The sequence below is a fragment of the Mchenga conophoros genome, linkage group LG12 (assembly GCF_057382185.1).
Source record: "Mchenga conophoros isolate Kocher_MC1m ecotype Shallow Benthic linkage group LG12, M_conophoros_male_GT1.1, whole genome shotgun sequence".
In the NCBI taxonomy this organism is placed as follows: domain Eukaryota; kingdom Metazoa; phylum Chordata; class Actinopteri; order Cichliformes; family Cichlidae; genus Mchenga; species Mchenga conophoros.
This window is the reverse complement of record NC_140537.1, coordinates 21,614,769-21,634,162: the sequence shown is the minus strand read 5'-3', so window position 1 is coordinate 21,634,162 and position 19,394 is coordinate 21,614,769. Positions and strand designations below refer to the sequence as shown.

The 19,394-nt window shown below is 40.8% G+C and overlaps 1 protein-coding gene across 3 annotated transcripts; it reads right to left on the bottom strand.

Moving 5' to 3' along the window:
- Positions 1-669: 669 nt before the first annotated feature.
- LOC146562612 (ubiquitin-associated protein 2-like) lies at positions 670-17,560 on the bottom strand. 3 transcript variants are annotated; one of them, XM_085294523.1, is made up of 30 exons: positions 17,473-17,560; positions 15,510-15,647; positions 15,208-15,285; positions 14,968-15,078; positions 14,660-14,816; positions 14,426-14,503; positions 11,904-11,967; positions 11,588-11,676; positions 11,377-11,429; positions 11,133-11,197; positions 10,725-10,956; positions 10,382-10,631; positions 10,091-10,228; positions 9,736-9,872; positions 8,812-9,044; positions 8,108-8,345; positions 7,949-7,988; positions 7,549-7,675; positions 7,295-7,352; positions 6,943-7,162; positions 6,641-6,732; positions 6,248-6,298; positions 5,983-6,061; positions 5,368-5,562; positions 5,101-5,271; positions 4,424-4,528; positions 4,289-4,321; positions 3,852-3,925; positions 2,886-3,077; positions 670-1,514 (listed from the first exon to the last, which is right to left on the bottom strand). In XM_085294523.1, the coding sequence occupies exons 2-30, from the start codon at positions 15,603-15,605 to the stop codon at positions 1,419-1,421; spliced, it is 3,552 nt and encodes a 1,183-aa protein (XP_085150649.1). In that variant the 5' UTR covers positions 15,606-15,647; positions 17,473-17,560; the 3' UTR covers positions 670-1,418. The 3 variants fall into 3 exon arrangements, with proteins under 3 accessions (XP_085150649.1, XP_085150650.1, XP_085150651.1); XM_085294524.1 differs by lacking the exon at positions 4,289-4,321; XM_085294525.1 differs by lacking the exons at positions 4,289-4,321; positions 4,424-4,528.
- Positions 17,561-19,394: the final 1,834 nt, after the last annotated feature.

Genomic DNA, 19,394 nt, shown 5'->3' with positions numbered 1-19,394 from the left:
TAACATTGTAGCATACAAGTATAAATTAGATCAAAATAGGACAGCAGTAGTTCTGGTACTTAGAACTGAACCACAGCAGATGGCTCTGGAGGTTCAATTTGGCCCGGATTTTACACCTCATGCCTTCTTAATGGAATCTAATTTATCTGAGCTTGGGACAGCCTGAGAGTTTCTGTCTTAGTCTTGAATCAGAGTCTAATTACTACACCATGGAGCCATCTTCATTAACAGTCATTCACTGTCAGTGGGTGGCACAAAGAACAAGAGCAGATTATTTAACAATAGTGATCAAATATGCCCAGCTGGGGAAAATATGCATTCTCCACATAGAAAGCCTCCAGTCTGCAGGGGGATTGACACCCTGGAGCTTCTCACTGTGAGGCAACAGTGCACACCACTGTGCTGCCAAAAATGACCAGTTTATCACTAGTAACTTTTGTGTTTTAAGGCCTTTTTGTACTCTCACGTTAAAAAATATTTAGCCGTTTGCCTACACATTTGTTCATGATTTATGTAGTGAAATAGACATTCATCCGAAACAAATAAATCCCAGTAAATACAAGTAAATATGTTAAAACACTGAAAATGAGTCTGAAGACATGGGTCAGTCAAGGAAAACCCACTTGATTAACTTGTGTAAATGTACATACATATAAAACAAGGAGTCAGTTACCAACTGCTCAGAACTTTATTTCGAGAAAATGAGGGTTAAAATTAAATAAAAATATAAAATTTAGATGGGCAGGTCTTTCTTTAAAGAAAGTGACCCCGGGAGAGTAGGCAGCTCTCCAGAGGAGAGGGAGAGAAGAAAGAGGGAAAAGACAGGAAGCTACAAAATGAAGCTCAGAGGGACGAGCCCAGCCATTCAGGAAGTCATGTATAAAAAGAAAAAAAGAGGAGACAGATGCAGTTAGTTATTATAAACCCCACCCCCATCTGAAGTGTCCTCAAATGCAATCAGTGCTATAGCTCTCTCCTTTTCCTTTTTCTGGTTTCTTCCAGGAAGTTTTGGGTCGTTTTTCTTCTTCACTCACTCTCTCACTAACATCTCATTTTGTCTCAATGTAACATCTTTTCCTGCAGTTTTGAAAAAAGTAAACAAAAAGTCCTTCAAAAATAAAATGCAGCAACCACATTTCATGTTCTACTATTACATATACAGTATATATATATATATTTATATATAAATACATAAATATCTTACATGTACAACCAATTTTGAAAAAGGGGGGGGGAAGAGAGAACCCAAAAGACTTAAGAGGACTTGGAGGTGGGGGGAGCAGGGCAACGAAACCCATGGTTGCTCATTGTGAGGGTAGTGTGTTTGTTTTTCTGTTTTAGCTTTACACACGCAGCCTTTCAGGGAGACGAGGAGAAAAAACAAAACAAAAAAAACAAAAAACATATGGAAGCATTCCTCAGTTTGTCCAGTATGCAGAGCTGCTATAGCTGGACTTGCTGCCTTGGGTTTTCTGCTGCATGCTGCTGGACTGACTGCGCTGACCAGGGCCGCCCTATGAAGAAAAAGAAGTCCATTCAGTGGATGTGTTTAATTTGTGTCATTTCAAAGTGCTTATATTATTCATTTTAGTCAGCCCTATTCTACTGAACTTATCACACAAGAGGGTGTAGATTCTAAATATACAACAACAGTGGAGAAAACCAGGAATTATCAAGGAGAACTTTTCAGTGATGATGGATAGTGACAGGCCAAATAAAATCCTTAAAACTGCAGGAACGATTCTGTCTCTCGATGCGCACAAAGCATTCGACAGGGTTTCCAGGCAATACTTGGCCCATACACTTGAAAGAGTCAAATTTGGGCCAAACTTAATTAAGTGGATACAGATTCTTTACTCCAACCCAATGGCGGCTGTACGGGTAAATGGAACAATATCAGCCAGATTTCCACTGGAACGTGGGTGTAGACAAGGTTGCCCACTGTCGCCCCTGCTGTTCGATATAAGTATTGAGCCTCTGGCGCAGCTGATTAGAGATGAACATGAAATTCAGGGCCTTACAATTACTGGAGAACAGCATAAATTGTCCATCTATGCAGACGATGTACTTTTATACATTTCAAATCCTGCAGTCAGTGTACCTCATTTAAAAGAAATTATTAGTACATACGGTTACCTCTCTGGTTACAAAGTTAATATTGACAAAACATTGGCAATGGATATAGGAGGAAACATTTCATCTGGCTTTAAATGGCCAAAGGAAGGTATCAAGTATTTAGGAATTCAAATTCCTCACTTATTATCAGACTTGTTTAAAAGTAAATTATGTAAATTATGTCCTGTCTCTGTCTTTCTTGGGTCGGATCGAGAGTATACGTATGAATGTATTGCCAAGACTTCTATACCTTTTTCAAATGCTGCCTATAAACATTCCCAACTCTACATTTGATAATTTAGATAAACTTTTTTCCAAATTTATATGGCAAGGCAAACGCTCAAGGATCAAGTTCCAAACATTAAAACTGTCAAAACTGCAGGGGGGACTGGCTGTTCCAAATCTGAAATATTATTTCTGGGCAGCTTCCCAGTTTTGTGTTGTGTTTCCCAATTGCAGTTCTTATTGTAATCAGTATTTCTGCACTGCGGTTCCAGTAACTGTCTTACTCGTGAACATTGCAATGTTGTAAATTATAATAAAAACTGAGTTTAAAAAAACAACAACAACAAACTGCAGTAACACAGGTGCAGAATTTAATCAGATGTACACATTGAGTACTTTTCTTATTTGATTAGCACGAAAAATATTTAGTAAGGGTACAGCAGCCTTTTTAATAGACAATAAACCAAAAGCAAAACTAAACTATACTAAAACCTCGAAGTTTAATGTATAAAAATATTTTTTTCCCACTGGTTGTGGAGGGTTACCTGTCCGTCCTGTGTGAGGTGATGGTGCAGCAGCTGGGAGTGGGGCTGTTGGTGAGGAGGCAGAATGTGCAGGAAAGGTGCAGGGGCGTAGCCAGGCGCACCACCAGGGTTCAGGGGCCCCGTTCCTCCTAGTGCTGAAGGCAGGCTGAAGGGAGGTGGTGTCCCTGTGTGGAAGCCCTGCTTGTCAAATGACTACCACAAAAAAAAAAAAAAAAAAAAAAAAGAACAAAAACAAAAAACGAGGACAAAAGATTCATTTATGTCTGGCAAAAACAATCTAATCCATAATCTTTCCATTTAATATTCTTCTGAAATTAAACAGTTCTTCATCCGAGCTTTATTTTAAAAAATTTGACATTCAAACTGAAATGCTCACATTTCTACATTTTCATTTGACAAGCAGAATCATTTAAAGAGGATCTAACTGAGCTTGATTATGGTAATATATGTAGCCAAAGTTTGTACTAACCAGATGCGTATATGGACTAAGGCATCAACTAAGTCAAAAGTTGAGAGTTCAAGCTGCTCTGTATGTAAAGTCGCATGCAACCTCACAAACATAAGCTATGAGCAGTCACACGTTGTTAGCATGTGGCTGTTAGTGAGTTCTTCAATGAGTGAGGAAGCTAAAGAACACTACAGGGGAACCGTATCAAAGAGTTCAAGACAACAAACCTAACGAGACATTTTAATCAATTTCACCAAGCCAATGGAGCTAACAAAGTGAAAGCTATGCAGAACTCTGAGCCAACCACAAGCCAGCAGCCTCGGTATGAGCAAAGGATAAAAACAGTCATGTAGTGGGCTTTAAAATAGGGTGGAGAGTGGATGAACTGGTATTTTTACCAGTTAACTTTGCACCACACATTTAAATGATTAAACCTCTTAAAAAACGTCATACAAAACACATTGTTTTAAATATATACAAACAGATCATGCTTAGACATGTGGACCACACACACACACCTGTGTTTTGCTGTAGATTGAACCTCCCATGTCAGGTACTCCACCACTAGTACCTGAACCTGACAATCCTGGTGCTGGAAAGAAATGAAAGAGGGGGAGAAGGAAAAAGAGGAAAAGACAATGTTGGGATTTCAGAGGGAAAGGAGGACAAAAACAGAAAAAGCAACAACAAATCAGTGGGAATGCATAAAAACAAAACAAAAACAAAACAAAACAAAAAAAAAAAAAAAACAGCAGCTGTGTCACTTCAATGCTGATAAGCTTATCTTCTAAACTAAATGCCAGTTTCCACTGTTAGTAGGACACAGGCCAGCCAGGAGGAAGAAGCATAGTAAGTGAGGAGGAGCAGGGGCATGTTTCTCACTTCCGTGCCGCCCTTTAGCATGTACCCAGCCATTTGCACATGAAAGTAAAATCACATGCTTGCATATACACACCTTTCTCCAGGACACTCTCGACTGTAGAATCATCTGCAATTGTGAGTACACCCGTTTTTCCTCCTTGAAAAACGCCCACTAACTGTGTGTGTGTTTGTGTGTTGTTAGAGTGTGCACCATGTGTCGTGCATGTACCTTTCCCTGGACCGCTGCCTGCTGACTTGGCCTGTGACTGGGCAGTGCTTCCATACCCTGCCTTACTGTATTCCCCACCGTGGGCTTGAGACAGGTCATCAAAGGCTGAAGGGGGAGGAGGAAGAGTATAGAAGAACAGAGGAGGCAGAGCAAAGCAGAGGGGGGAGGGAGAGAGGATGAGGAGCAGATTTTGTGAAGGAGGAGGATGGGAAGGAAAAAGAGGGGGGAGGGGGCAGGAGAGAGAGAGAGGCAGTAAGGTAACCTGACTGAAATGGCAGCTGTCTATACTGAGCTGTGTCCAACTTTAGCAGGGGGTTTGAGCTATGCATGCAGCACAAGCAGAAAAAACAAACAAAAACAAAACAGGCCCAACTCTACACGCACATGCAGCATGTGGTGTACATGTGTAAAGGTTTGGAAATTCAGTTCACTTTCCCCTCCCACTAGAGACACCTTGATTTAGTCTGACGTCTATTTTTACACTTGAGTCTCAAAATACACAAAAATAACTTTCCAGGAAGCCCACAATAATGCCAGCTTTTAAGCTAATTAAGCTTCATAACTACATTTTGTGTTGCTGAGATATCAGTTTAGTTTACTAATGTATTACAACTACTATTACAATAATAATAGAATTCTAACAAACCAGACAAAACCCTGTTTAGTCCAGGTCTTACCTGTGCCATATGCGTGCTGTCCATAACTTGGCTGATGCTGTTGGTGGTACTGATTGGAGGGGTTGGCCAGGCCCATTGCTGGCTGCTTGGCTGAGGCAGGAGGCACAAAGACAGTGGGGGCATACTGGAAAGCTGAGGGAACTCCAGGCATACCAGCATAATATGGCAGACCTGTGAAATGATGGAGGATGTGCAAATGGTTAATAGTGTAAAACCTTAAAATGACTGACGTCGATGTGATTAAACATGATTTTGTTTTTCCCTTACCAGTGTATCCATAGCCAGGAGGGAGAGGGGGGTTGAGGAAGGCCTGGTTCTGTGTCTGCTGACCCTGGCTCTGACCCTGCCCTTGTGTGCCTGTCTGCTGTGTCTGCTGGGGCTGTGACTGCACCCCAGCTGTAGACAGGGTGGTTGGAGGAGCTGGAGATGAAGAGTCATTCCTGCCAAACTTTGTTGCTTCACCTGAGCAGAATCAGGAGAGACAGAAGAAAGGTAAGACAAAAGTGGAAATGAACCCTAAAGCCTCATTTCTACTCTTATAACAGGTACTCCAGCTTTCCACCGAACACAATTCCCCATCAGTAAAAACAGAGTTCTTAGATGACCACCCTTTAGGCAACAAATACACGAGGCTTTAAGGATATTGTTGGGCTGGTGTTCTTAGGAAATGTCCTTCATTTGCTTCAAGCCATAGCAAAGATTAAAAACACAGCTTAGAAAAAAAACTAAGATGCTCACCCCCCTTAAAAAAATAATAAAAAAAAACACCTACAGGCAACAGAAAATTTCAGTTCAACATAATCTATAAAAAAAAAAAAAGTGCTTAACCAAAGTCATCAAGTCAAAATGATGAAGTGCAAGGGAGAATACAATTTGATCTACCTGAATATGGGTTATTAGCAAGTCCATCTCTACCAGGCATAGCAGTTGTAGCACCAGGGAATGTTACACCATAGTAGTCCTGTCCAGATAGAGGAAAATAATTAATAATTAAAAAGACAAACAGCATTAACCTCCTAGGACCTGGCGTCCACATATGTGGACATCACATTTTGGGTTGTCTAGATCAGATACTCAGATATTTCTCATGTTAAAAAGCAACTAACATTAAGGCATTATTAAAGGTTAAGTTAAGCAACAGACTCACCAAAGGAAGACGCGATTGCAGCATTTGCAAGTCCTCATATCCATATATCTGCTGTTGAAATTAGGACAATGGTTATTTAGCAGATGTTGGAGTCTCTAATAAACATCGCTTATGCCTACAAAGCCTTTTATCTTTACTAGCTGCTAATGAGTGTATTCAGTACATGATCAAAATCTTCCCAAATGACTAAAAACCTCTATAGAATAAAGAGAAAATTCAATCCCTCTGTTCAGTTTCTGCACTTCTAGAAAAACCTGCATTTATTTATTTTTTAAAGAGGACACCCAATTAATCTATCTTTAGGATCCATATTAAGTCTTTCCTTTCCCTTAAAAATTCATGGGATCAAGAGTAACACAAACAAGTAATTATATGATACAGTTAAATAGCTACCGGATATGCAGGGAGCAATCCACCAGGGCCCATGATGTACTGGTTGGCCAGGAGAGGTGGCACTCCTTGGGCCAAGTTGGGAGGAGCTTTACCTGGAGCAGACACCACAAAGGACATGTTATGCACTGAATGAACATAACTATTTATAGATAAGTACAGTCTCAGTTAAGTGTCCAAAACAGCCGGATTAAAATCATAATTCATAGTAAAAAAAAAGAAAAAGAAAAAAAGAATTGAGTATGATATTTCAAAATATTTTAGTTTTAACGTCCATCGTGGTGTTATGGTAGTAAAGATCATACCGGAGGTGGTGGTGAGCAGGGGTGCTGTGCGGCTGCCGGCAGCTGAGAGTGTGGCGTTTGTGCCATTTGGAATTAGTCCAGGTGCTCCAGATGGATGCAGACCATTGGTGGCAGAACTACTGACAATGGGGGGAGCTGAAGGATTGGGATTAACAACCTGGCTGGATGATGGCGAAGTAAAGGCATGGATGTTTCCGCTGCTACTCTCCTCGTTACTCGTCTGAAAGAATAAAAGCAGAGAACGCATTTTCTTTTTGTTTGTTTGTTTGTTTGTTTGTAAACTCTGGAGCTTAGTTAAAATTTTGGATTAAAATAAAATTATAAAATCCAAACATACTAAGCATCTGTTTACCGTAAGGGAGGAAGTCGTAGAGAGGGTCGACCCAGATGAGTGCGTACTGCTTGTGTGACTACAAAGAGAATAAAGAGAGTCTGTCAGCCTGCTGAAATCTGATAAATCTGCAAAAGCACTTCAAATTGGATGTGTGATCAGGAAGCAGGGAGATTCAGTGAAAAATATGTCCACATTAAATGATTTAGATATGTGCTTGTAAGCATCATCATCTCCAGGCAAAAACATCAAAGTGCAGCCGAGCCGCTCCTTACCTGCTGAACGATGAGATGGATGTTGAGTGGGAAGCTGTAACTGCAGGAGAAGGGATGTGGTGGCCAGGGCTGCTGTCACTTGTCATAATGGGAGACTCAGTTGTCACTGTCCTAGATGATGCTGTGCCTGGTTTAAAATTAGAAAGATTAATCTGGGGCAAAATTTGGTCTATTTGTCTGTTTTTTTTAAGTTACTATATGAGAAGGAAAAGAATTGAACAGAATCAGGGTGAAAAAGAAAATGAGATGGGGTGGCTATAAAAACGGCATTTAGCAAACCACAACTTGCGCTAAGATGCATCTTTCCATTTCCTCCTCAGCATTAAGCAATCAATGTTCATTATACCAGACTTTATTGGCCATGTGAGTGCATTTTTACATTACTGACAATAGTACTTACCGTCTTGTGTGCTCTGTGTCTTCATACCAGTGTAGCCATTCTAAGAGAGAAAACGTTTCAAGACTTGGTTTCATCATTCAGCTTTCAGGCAAATAACATTTAAGTAGTTGCCAAAATCTTTATTCTGTTTGAGACCTGAGAAAAAAGGTTTATACTCACCGTCAGAGGCCCACCAGGAGCCGATGGGATATCTTTGCTCTGTGGGAACCCAAGATGAGGGGGTAGGGACCTCGGGATGCTGCTCTCCACCCGGCTGACTGTGGTTGGGGCTGAAGAGGAGGGTGGCGCAGCAGCACTGGGGAGACCAAGGGAGGGTGTGGGCGTAGCACTAGGTAAGCCCAAAGAGGGTGAAGGGAAGTTGGGGTCCGTTACAGAAGATAAGCTGCTCATGTGTTCACTGTTTAAAGGACAAATAGAGATTTTGTGTTGGGGGAGATATAAAGTAGTATAGGGTCTCCAAAAATAAATAAATAACATTAAATAAATGTAAGCAAAGTTGCAAAGGGTTCCTGATGGAGTCATGAAAAAGCTCAATTTAAAAAAACAACAACAAAAAACTGGTTCAATTCAACATCAAGAACTTTCTTTGGACAATGAGACTTTTCTGAATCTGAGGTTTAACATTTTTTTAAAACCAAGTTTCCTGAATGTTTTTAGGGCTCTGGGCTACACTGCAAAACAAAAAGAGTTGTGGTCATTTTAGTCTCTGGAATTTAAAGTGTTGCGAATCACCCGGTTTGCCAGTATTATATCCACTAAATGGGGAATTAAAAAAAGCAAAAAAACAAAACAAAACATAAAAAACCCGCCACACATAACAAATACCTCACATACACCAACATGCTTGCATGACAAACACATACCTCACAGCTCCTGGCTTAGAGAACAGGCTATTCTGAGGCGGCTGTGTGGGAATAGCAGTAGGAACTGGCATGGCTGGTGGGGCCTGAACAGGCGTGTGTTCCCTGGCCAACTCAGTTGGTACCATATCTGATGTTCCACTGCTAGCCTCAGACCCAAAGTCTAGAGCTCCAAACTGAACATTAAGACCAGACACATCTGCCGATCCCGGCATCTCCACTGCTGACGATGGAATCTAAAGACGACAGAAGGACGAGTAATCAGAACTGATCTAATTTTTGGATTTGGGGTAGGTTTCTGTTCTTTATTACAAAAAAATTGATTGTGAAAACATTTTACCAACATTTTGTCAGTGTTCAATCAGAGTTAAAACAGTCCCATTAAAAAAAAAAAAAAGTAACTGAAGGTCAGGACAAAATGTGATGCTGATTTGAGCATAAGCACCAGCTGCTGCTCACTCAAGAGCAGATGTAGTAAAAGGTGAACACGACCTCATGCTTGCAGCTTAGCGGTGGCTACTGTCCAAACAGTAACCAGAGAGGTGTGAAAAGTCATTATTTGTAACAACAAAGACACCGAGTTGAAAACAAAGCCAACAAAAGAACATAAATAGCTGAATATTCTGGTCTACTGCTACTTCAAGACTAGCAGATAAACAAGCACCGGGAGGAGTCAAGTACAAGCAGTCTATTCTTTAAAAAAAAGTTTGCATACCTGTGTGTGTAGTAAGGGGAGCATAAGGCTGTGGAAACTACCTCATTAAGTCTGCTCATATAACTGGTTAACTAGCAGACCTGCCTTGTAAACCCCTTAAGAGGAGATAAATTACTGATTTTCGGTTTCTATCTCCTCTTAGAATGAATACAGCTCTTTTGTCATTTCTCGTTTACATTTTCTGCCAGATAAAAAGGTTCAAAGAGGCTTACTTTTGAGGGAGGAGGCGCTCTGCGTCTCTGTGTCTTTATTTGGCGCTGAGGAGGCTCTGTGGTCAAAGGCTCCATGCCTGGCAGCTTCACTCCTGGAGAAGCGCTGTCTCTTACAGGAGGGACAGAGGACTCATGACCTGAATGAGAATAAAAGCACCATGACCATTCACCATGTCATTATAGTCACAACAACAATAGCACGGTATAGCAATAAAGCAACTGACTAACTCGACTTCCTGTTATGTATCTTTTTTGTAGGGGCACTACATATTTTACTGTCTCTCTACTCTATAGGTAGCAACAGCCTACAATCACACTTTTAGTGGTACAGGATAGTTCTATTTTGCAGGCCTACCTGGCGGTGTGGGGGCCTGTGGAGCATGTGCCTGGACAGGGCCCAAAGGCTCTGTGGTGGGAAGGATTGTGGACTGCTGTTGCCGTTGAGCCAGCTGGCTGAGCACCACTGATGGCTCTGGCTGAAGCTTAATCTCCGCTGAAGACAAAGGGAGACAAATATACATTCATTACCATGACTACAATACTGATATTCACCATACCTCTGGGTTTTACTCCATTCTTTAAAAAATGCTTCCAAACCTAATAACATCTTTGTTTTGGATTCCTAACTACTCTGAGATAAACTTACAGTGTTGGGCAGTAATAGAGCCATTCTCCAGTCTTTGAGCCTTGTTGTCTGCAGAGGGAGAGGGGGCAGGAGCTTGCATTGGAGACTGCCCTTGGTCTTTGGAAATGCTGCTATTGCTGGTGGTGGCCAACATCTGACTGGTTCTTTGACCAAGCCGAGGCCCATTCAGCTGCTCTGATGTCCGGATGTCAGGGGCAGGTGCCTGCTTGGGTGCATTCAGTGACCCAAAACCAGAACCTAGGACTGAGGACTGACAGGGAGACAGAAGAAAAAGGCGATGAGGATACATCTAAATGTATATTGTATTAAGGTCTATAAATCTATAGAGTATAGTTATGAATACCAGTGCAGCATGTGCGTAGGTGGTACTGCCAGAAGCTGCATGGGCATAGCTGTTGGCTGTGGCATGTGCGTAGCTGTGTGTTGCAGTGCGTCCATTGTGATGTGAATTGGTAAACACCAGGCTTTGGCCTAAATCCTCAGCTGAGGGGCCATCGACTATCGCCCCCAAATCGGAGTCCACAGAACTCCCTACACCCACTCCAGCCTTAGGAAGTATGCCAGCCAGGTCCACACTGGGAACAAGCAGGAAACAGGAGAGCACACAGAAAGTGGAGTGAAGAGTGAAAGTAGAAAGGTTTGGAAGGAGGAAAGAAGGAATAACAGTGTTGATTAAATAAAATGCCATTCTCCAAAATTAAACAATTTCTACGTGTTCTTTCAAGGTGCCAATGACTTATGAAGGGCTTACTTGTTTCCAGGTGTGATGTGATTTGTTGGGGCAGAAGAGGCAGTGAATACTTTGGTCTCAGATAACTGTGTGAAAGATGAAGATATTAGTACAGCATTCCAAAACCTCCCAGAGCCACATCAAGTCACCCTTTAACAACAGGACTTGGTTAGCTAACATCATTAGACAGCAACACTAGACTTTAAGCATAAACGCGCACATTTAAAGCGCTGCAATACACTTTCACTGAAAAGCAGTGCCTTACATCTTCATTCCAGTCTTCTGAACTCCAGTCTTCTGGGTTGCCTCCCCATGTCCCTATTTAAAACAGAAGCATAGCCAAATTAGTGTTTTTGTAATTTCTTGTGGCAATCCTGAAATAGTCGAAAACGAGACATTTGCTCAAATGTAGAAAGTGGACACTAAAAAGTATATATTGCAAGAAAAATCAGTGTATGCCTGACTATTTTCTTTACCAGCTTCCTCAGCAGCTTCGTTGCCATCTCCTTCCCATGCCTCCTGGCGAGCTCCAGCGTTAGCAGAGTAGTCAGCAGGATTGAAGGTTCTGGAGGAAAAAAAAGCAGCAGTGTGAAAAAGCAAAACAAACCAAAAAAACAAAAACTGAGCGAATTGAAAGACATCTGTTTTTACTGATAACGGTAGGCAGAACAAATTTTCAATCAAGGAGATTCAGAAACATATTTTTCCACACACACTTGTTTTTAAGATATGTGCTTGTAATCAACATCATCACCTCCTTTTGTAAAACTTTTACATGATGCATATTCTTACCCCATTCCCTGCGAAGAGAACCTGTTACCAACAGCTGCTCTTCCTCTGCCACGAACCCCTGCAACTGAAAATGCAGCAAAACAACCATATGAACAATACAACCAAGTCACTTAAGTCTAAATTCCTCATTAAGCATTTTTAAGAATATCAAGCCTTGGGACAAATGATTGTCAGTGACTTCTCAGCTAAGTTTCCCATTAGTGCATTGGAAAAAAAAATATGATTAGCAATAGATTCACTAAATTTTCATGTCAGGGCATGTGCACACCTCTGCAATCTAAAAACAATTTGTGTGGGGAGTGGTTACAGTGATCCATCATCAACTCAAAACAGGTTGTGGTGTTTCTGTCTGTTGACTTCATTTTAAGATTGTAGCTTCATTAAAATTTGTATCTGAATTTAAGAAGACAGGAGTAAGAGTTGTCAGCCATTTTATACACTTTTTAATAAGATATTGAATTGCAGACATGGACAGCTGAAGACAGGTGGCTCTTTTAAATCAACTGCCTATTGGGCATGCATAGTTGCATTGTAAAGTAAATTCTCCTCAGATGAGTCTGTGCGGTCACAACAAACATGCAGACCCTCACACTCACTCATTATGAAATTTACATCACTCGACTCTGAACAAACCCCGGTGGAGTTGCAGATACAGAAAGTATCATCAAGGCTAGGGCTGGGCCATATTATACCGTTCACGGTAATACCGGTATAATGTTAGGCAACGATAGGAAAATGAAATATCGCGATAGAATATGAGTAAAACGCGCATGCGCAGTGCCTTTGTTTTCATACGCACATGGCCGATTGTTGAGTGAAACAAATGAACCAGAATTGGTTTGTAAAAATGGTGCAACTTCAGTGATGTGGAACTGGTTTGGTGTTTGTCCGTCAGATACACGACAAGGCACATTTTTTTGCAGAACATGCAAGCGGCCGTTGTATTTGTCGGACTAAGATGCTCTTAAATCTGGGAGTAATCTGGGTCCTAAACTCCGTACCTTCAGGTCAAACGAACACTGCAGCATCACTGAGAGTTAAAAACTGTCTAAATTCTTTAATAAAACGATCAGCATTGCTGCTTTACCAGGTGTAACTATGAAGTTTAACTTCCAGGCATCCATGAAAACAAAATTTATTACATTTAACGGAGTTAGAAGTTAGCAGGAAGCTAGCGGAAGTTAGCTCGCTAGTTTCGCTAGTTACCTAAGCATGATATTGCATGTTCTGACTGAGAGATTTCTGAAAAAATTCAAACGTACACCTCTGCTATCACTTCCAACATAAATGAAGACAGGAAACTAAACAGCAGTGATGTTTGTAGGGTTACTGAAGTTGGGCTAGCTGGTATATAATGATGTGCTACGTGATCGCTAGCGACACAGCTATGTTAGCATAACATAAACAGTGAAGCTGGAGGACGAACACTAACACTTTTCCACTTATAAAAGTTAACGTGCCTGATAGTTAGGGACAAATGCAATCGCATGGCAGGATGCTGTAAACGGACCAAACTTCAGTCAGGAGAACAACTGAGATAATCCATCCACAATACAAGGTTAGTCATTAATATACTGCAACAACATGGGAATAGAGCAGCTGCCAGAGAATTCAACATTAATGAATCAATGGTACAGAAGTGGAGGAAGCAAGAAGAATGAGTTTAATAAAGTTTGATTTATCTGACTGCTTTGTTTCGCTTAATGTGCCTTATAATCCCGTGCACCTTATGGTCCGAAAAATACGTACTGCACACTGCAGTTTAATGTTGCAAAGCACCTCTTTTTAACTTCAGTGGATATTATACATGGTTATGCTCAGGATATGTCAGCCCATTTCTACTGGAAATGCCTTTTGGTTAAACTTTCAGCAAGGAATTTGCATTTGCACTGTTACATTTTTATAAAGCTTTAATGTACATAAAAACCAGCTTCTTGTTTACGTGAAAATAAATGGAAGGTTGTCTTTTTGCGCTAGTAATGTTGTGGAGTTGTATTTTGTCTCGCATCAATTATATCGTCAGTTATATCGTTATCGCAAATTTTCAAATATATATCGTGATAAATATTTTTGGCCATATCGCCCTGCTCTAATCAAGGCTGTAGCAGAACTACTAAAAAGCATGAGGAAATGTTTTGACTTAATGCTCTTAAATCAGCTGATAACCATCCACTTACAGTCACCATTTCCTGTAGGCTAAATCATTTATGGCACGTAAATGAGGCTCTGTTGCTGGTGTAGTACTTTCTCTTTCGCTTTATTGTTGCTGGAGGAGGAAATAAACTCCTCGCTGTGCATCTTTGGCCCTGTTCCATTTTTGCATTTTAGTGACTGTATGCATCAAACACCCATTCAAGCAAGCACATGGAATTGGTGGACTTAAATTTTGAAGCAACAGACAAATACGATGCCGGTCACATCAGGGAACATGAACCTGGTAACTACAGTTAGCATTCTTATAATCCAACTCTGCATTTGGATATGTTTAATAAATCTGACATGTGTTACTCTCCAATGCTTACCTCTACCGCGTCCCCTGCGTCCACGGTCTCCTCCTCTCTCACCAGGAGCCACATCAAATCCATTCTCCTCTGACCGACCTGAAATTCAACAAAAAAAAAAAAAAAAAGATGAGGAAAGTGAGATGATGGAAAAGTCATAATTAACACTGAGCCAAAATAATGCCATTGTCCTCGATGTGAAAGATTACGTTTTTATCTTATTTATATAAGGCATACGACGTGTCTTTTTCTTACCCTCACGTCCTCGGCTGATGCCTCTGCCCCTTCTGGTGGACCCTCCACGCCCACGACTGGCATCCCTCTCTCCCTTCTTCTCCCTGCTCTCCTTTAACTCTGAAGGTCCTCCTTCTTTCCCAAGGCTGCGCTTCTTTCCTACAGTCTCCCAAGAGGTCTGAGAGTTGAACAGAACATCATGATGGTGCTACAAAATGCATTTGTACTTCTACTTTTGCATCATGATTTAGTCTCTCCCAAAACAGCAATAACGAAATCATATGTAAAAAGCAAGCACAACACATGTTTTGGGAATGGAGCATACTTACTGTGTCAGAGGTGCTCTCCAGCAGGAAATTGATGGCTCTGTTTACATCTTCATTGCAGTCATGAAGGGCTACCATACACTCATCTTGAGTCTTTCCAGTGACCTCAATCAGCTGTGAAAGTCACAGCATAGGAAAAAAAAGAAGAAGAAGAAAATAAACACAGTTAAGTTTTAAATCCAGGAAAATATATCCTGGTGACCCAGAAAATTTCTTTACGCACAAAATATGAACAAACATTACCTGTTTGACTTTGTCTTCAAAATCAGCATCGTTTTTGTCATAAATCACTTGGGCTAAACGAATCTGTTCTGCTGTGGCCTGGCAAACAAACAGAGCTTAATGAGAATCAAGAACTATCACCATCTGAATAGTACATTTAAATGTTTTTAAAAGCATTTGGATCCTTTATATATTTTAATGAAAAGTGGGATAAAATCATTTAAAAGTGAAAAATTACGTTTAAGACTAAGAGAGCAATATTTTATTGAAGTTAAAAGACTATTTTGCTTAATAACTCTGTATTTACAATGACAACCACCCACCTGTATCTGCTTCTGTTGCTGTGTTGTTTGTGTGGTGGTGGGCAGCGTTTTGTCCCGAGTACCCCGGGCTTGATTGCTGACCAGTGAAGTCATCATATACAGTATATACAAAACAATGTATGTACAAAATAGAAAAATCTGAAAGACAAAGGACACAGAAGCAAAGGTGAAACGAAAGCCAGATGGTACGGCATCATTACCCCTTAGTAAGAAAACAATAATAAATAAATGTGCAGTATATATAATTTGAAACTCAAAGTCAATGATGCACATGAATATTTGGTTCTTGCACTATTGGATGTCTCTATTGCCCGCAACACAGCTGATTATGGTATCCTGAATGAGAGACTTAGAACTTGGGTGGGCATCTCTTTCTTGCTCTGGACCTTTTCAGATGCTTTTGCTAATTTTTGGTCCTTTTCTGCCATCCTAGGGCCCAACTTGTTTCCCTTGTATATGCTGCCACTTGGACAGATCCTAGTTAAACTTGGACTACATCCATATTATGAAGAACAGGATGGCAGCCGATTATCCGTCTATTAATACACAAAAAACTGAAGTTCTTATTTGTGCCCCTTTGGTCCTAAGGTAAGTGAAACTCTTGGACATCTTCAGTTCTCCCAGCTTTCAAATACCTGGGTGTTACGTTTGCTTTACTTGCTTTTGCTTTAACTGTTGTATTTTATTTTGTAATATAAAGCACGTTGTCACTTTTTGCTCTTGAAAATCGCAATGTAAGTAAACTTTCCTTACTTACAGTGCTGATACTGTACACTTAATATAAACAGACCGACTCACTATTATACCATGTAAGACTATAACCCCCATCTGTCGCTCCCTACATCCCCGTTTAAATTTAGCCAGCCCAGAGGGGCCTGTTGGGTGTCAGCTTACAGCCCTGCCTTATTCTCCCACACAAAAACACTGTGCACCGCTATATTTTAATACTGGTATTAACATCTTTTATATATATCAAAAATGTGAATAAAAGATAGGCAACAACAACAGAAATACAGGCTTTTTAAAAAGGCGAAAAACAAAAGCACAAACACTGCCTGAGTAGTATCGAACAAAGCAACTGGCTGTAGCTAATAATACAACCAAGTGACAATTTGTCAGGCAGCGTGGGTTCTTAAATAAAATCCACGGGAAAGGGTTATCTGGCAAAGCATTTGCGTGCGTCGTACATATACAGATAGCAGTGTTTATTTTTGCCTTAATTATACGTATTAAATATCAGAGTCACTCTTATTTGTGTGATAAACTCGACAGAAGCATGAACCACAGAGGCTAACGTTTATGTTAGGTCAAACTAGCTCACGATAGCAGCAGCCCGGCTAACTGCTAGTCTTTGTTCTGTGTGCGAGTAACACGCAAATTTCTTCGTTAAACTACCACAAGCCGTGTGTAGAGTATCAGTATCCTAACCTGTCTGCCAATATGTCTATTCTATGTACAGTCCGTCTGGGGTAGCAACCAAAAAATAAACAAACGTGACAAGCGCTGCCATGCTCCCCTTTGTGTAGCCCAACGAGCTAACATTAGTCACTTCATGGGAGATATGGCTAACGTTAGCAACAAGCTAACAACTGAAACTAAAACGAGCTGCGTGGTTCGTTGACATTTCTAATTGTCCGTGTCCCTTAATATATTTATAGGCACATAATTCAGGGAGAAAAGTTATTAAGATTTGTTTGGGCAGTAATCAGGAGCCAGAGACAGGCGGCATGCCGACTGCCCGGCGTGCGAACGGCCCGTCCGCATACAAAGCAGCATCGCTCAGCACGGATACAACGCAGTTAGTTAGACGACTAATAGCCGAATAAGACGAATAATGTTTTTGAACAGGCCCATCGAGTTCGTTAAAATAAACAAAAAATACACAATAACATACCTGAACTCTCAAAACGACTTAATAATAAAAAAAATATTCAAACATAACAAATCTGAAGCTTTCGTTTACCTGCTAACACGCTTCGCTCAGCCAGCAGCAGATGCTGTCACGTGACCTACCCCGCCGACACTCGGCGTTGTGAAACCGGCACAGCCAATCAAAACCCGCCATGCAGGTCAGATGGCCAAGCACCACGCCCTTACGTACTCGTTCCTGTGTGTGAGCGCGCTTCAGCCTTATGCGATACCGATACTCTGTACAAAAACTTAATGTTTCATTGTCTTTCATAATACAATATAGAATTGCATTTTGTAATTGTAATAATAATATAATAATATAGCTTCACAATGATTATAGGACATCAGACTACTTGTTCTCATTGCTTAATGATGCAGAATAATCATATAGAAATAAAAAACCTGAAGTTGTGCGCTATTTGAGCATGTTGCCTGCCTGCAGCACCAAAGGACTCTGTGAGAGACGTCTGTCTTGCCTTAGCCGCACCTGTCCCTGTCCTCTCTTCCTCTTCAGTTCGCCTCAACATAAGCCCATCATATTCTGTGATAGGATTTACTCTGAGGTGTTTGACGAGGTTAGTGGTGTTGCCACAACACCTCACTGTCTTGCCACATGTATCGCAAACCGCGTCTGTTTGTGGAGGTAAAATATGTCCAAACATGACTGTTTACGCTCAGCCATTATTGTGAGTGCGCACGCCAGGTGCAGTGTTGCCAACTTAGTGACTTTATCACTATATTTAGCGAGTTTTCAGAGCCCCTTAGCAACTTTTATTCTAAAAAACGACTAGTGACAAATCTGGTGACTTTTTCTGGTGTTATTGGAGACTTATTTATGACAAGCGTGTATCGCTCTTCTCAACAAGCAGTGGGTGCTGCTGTGGGCACCTTGCCCGTGCCAAAGCGCTCACGGGCAGAGGATAGTCCTCCCCCAGCTGCTATCAGGGCAGGAGATGTTCCCACCTATGCGTCCAAACTGCAAATGAATCGCGTATGAGTGAAGCCTCTGCTCCCGCACTGACTGTAACGCAATCAGTTCTTCTTTTACTGTTATGTTGTTTTGTGGATCACAAGGTTTAAAACTACTTAAACACACACACACACACACACACACACACACACACACACACACACACACACACACACACACAAAGTAACTCCACTAGAGTGCCTATTTCGGGTCACTTTTACCGGTCCAAGCGCAGATAAAGGAATAAGGTTGGAATTGTGACATAAAAACAAACAAAACAATAATCGCTAAAAAAAAATTAAGTTGTAATTCTAAATAAATTCTAAATGCATTTAGGACGTTTTTTTTACTCACTTTATGTCTCTTCTTTTTTTCTCTCCTACACCGTGGGTTACAATGATATTAGCATGACCAATTATGCAAATTAGGCGATGACGTTGTTTGACTTCTAGAGACTTTTAGCATAGCCAATAGCAATTTTCCTTACTGAGGAGTTGGCAACACCGGCCAGGGGCTGCGACACATTTATACAGCCGTATTTAGCATAAGATATATGAAAGGCATAAGAGGAAATAGTTTCTTCCAATTTAGACGATCCGAATGATATATTTTCTTTCCACTCTGTTCCTGTTAATGAAAAACTACAAATTTACCCCAAAGTACTAAAATATCGATATTTTAATATGAGAATCGATTCTAGAACATAAATGATTGGTATCGGAGGAATCGATATTTCAGGATCGATCCGCACATCACTACTTACAACAGGTGGTAGTTCCATCGACTCAATTTTAATGTTTTTTGTTTGTTTGTTTGTTTGTTTGTTTTTACTATTTCTATGTGGAAACAGATCGTCTACCTCCATCTCACCCTATCCTTAGTATCCTTCCCTGTCACACTACCTTCTCCATGTCCTCCTTTATTACGTTCATGAATTTTCTCTGTGGTCTGTTTTTTCCTTCTGGCTGGCAGCTCCATATTCAATATCTTCCATACCTCCTCTG

What these genes read in the sequence shown, in the direction of transcription:
- LOC146562612 (XM_085294523.1), bottom strand. Translation starts at nt 15,605, where the DNA reads ATGATGACTTCACTGGTCAGCAATCAAGCCCGGGGTACTCGGGACAAA. An exon ending in TGGAGAGCACCTCTGACACA is followed by an intron (nt 14,817 to 14,967) that starts GTAAGTATGCTC and finishes TTCAACTCTCAG; the next exon opens with ACCTCTTGGGAGACTGTAGG. An exon ending in TCCATCTCATCGTTCAGCAG is followed by an intron (nt 7,353 to 7,548) that starts GTAAGGAGCGGC and finishes TTCTCTTTGTAG; the next exon opens with TCACACAAGCAGTACGCACT.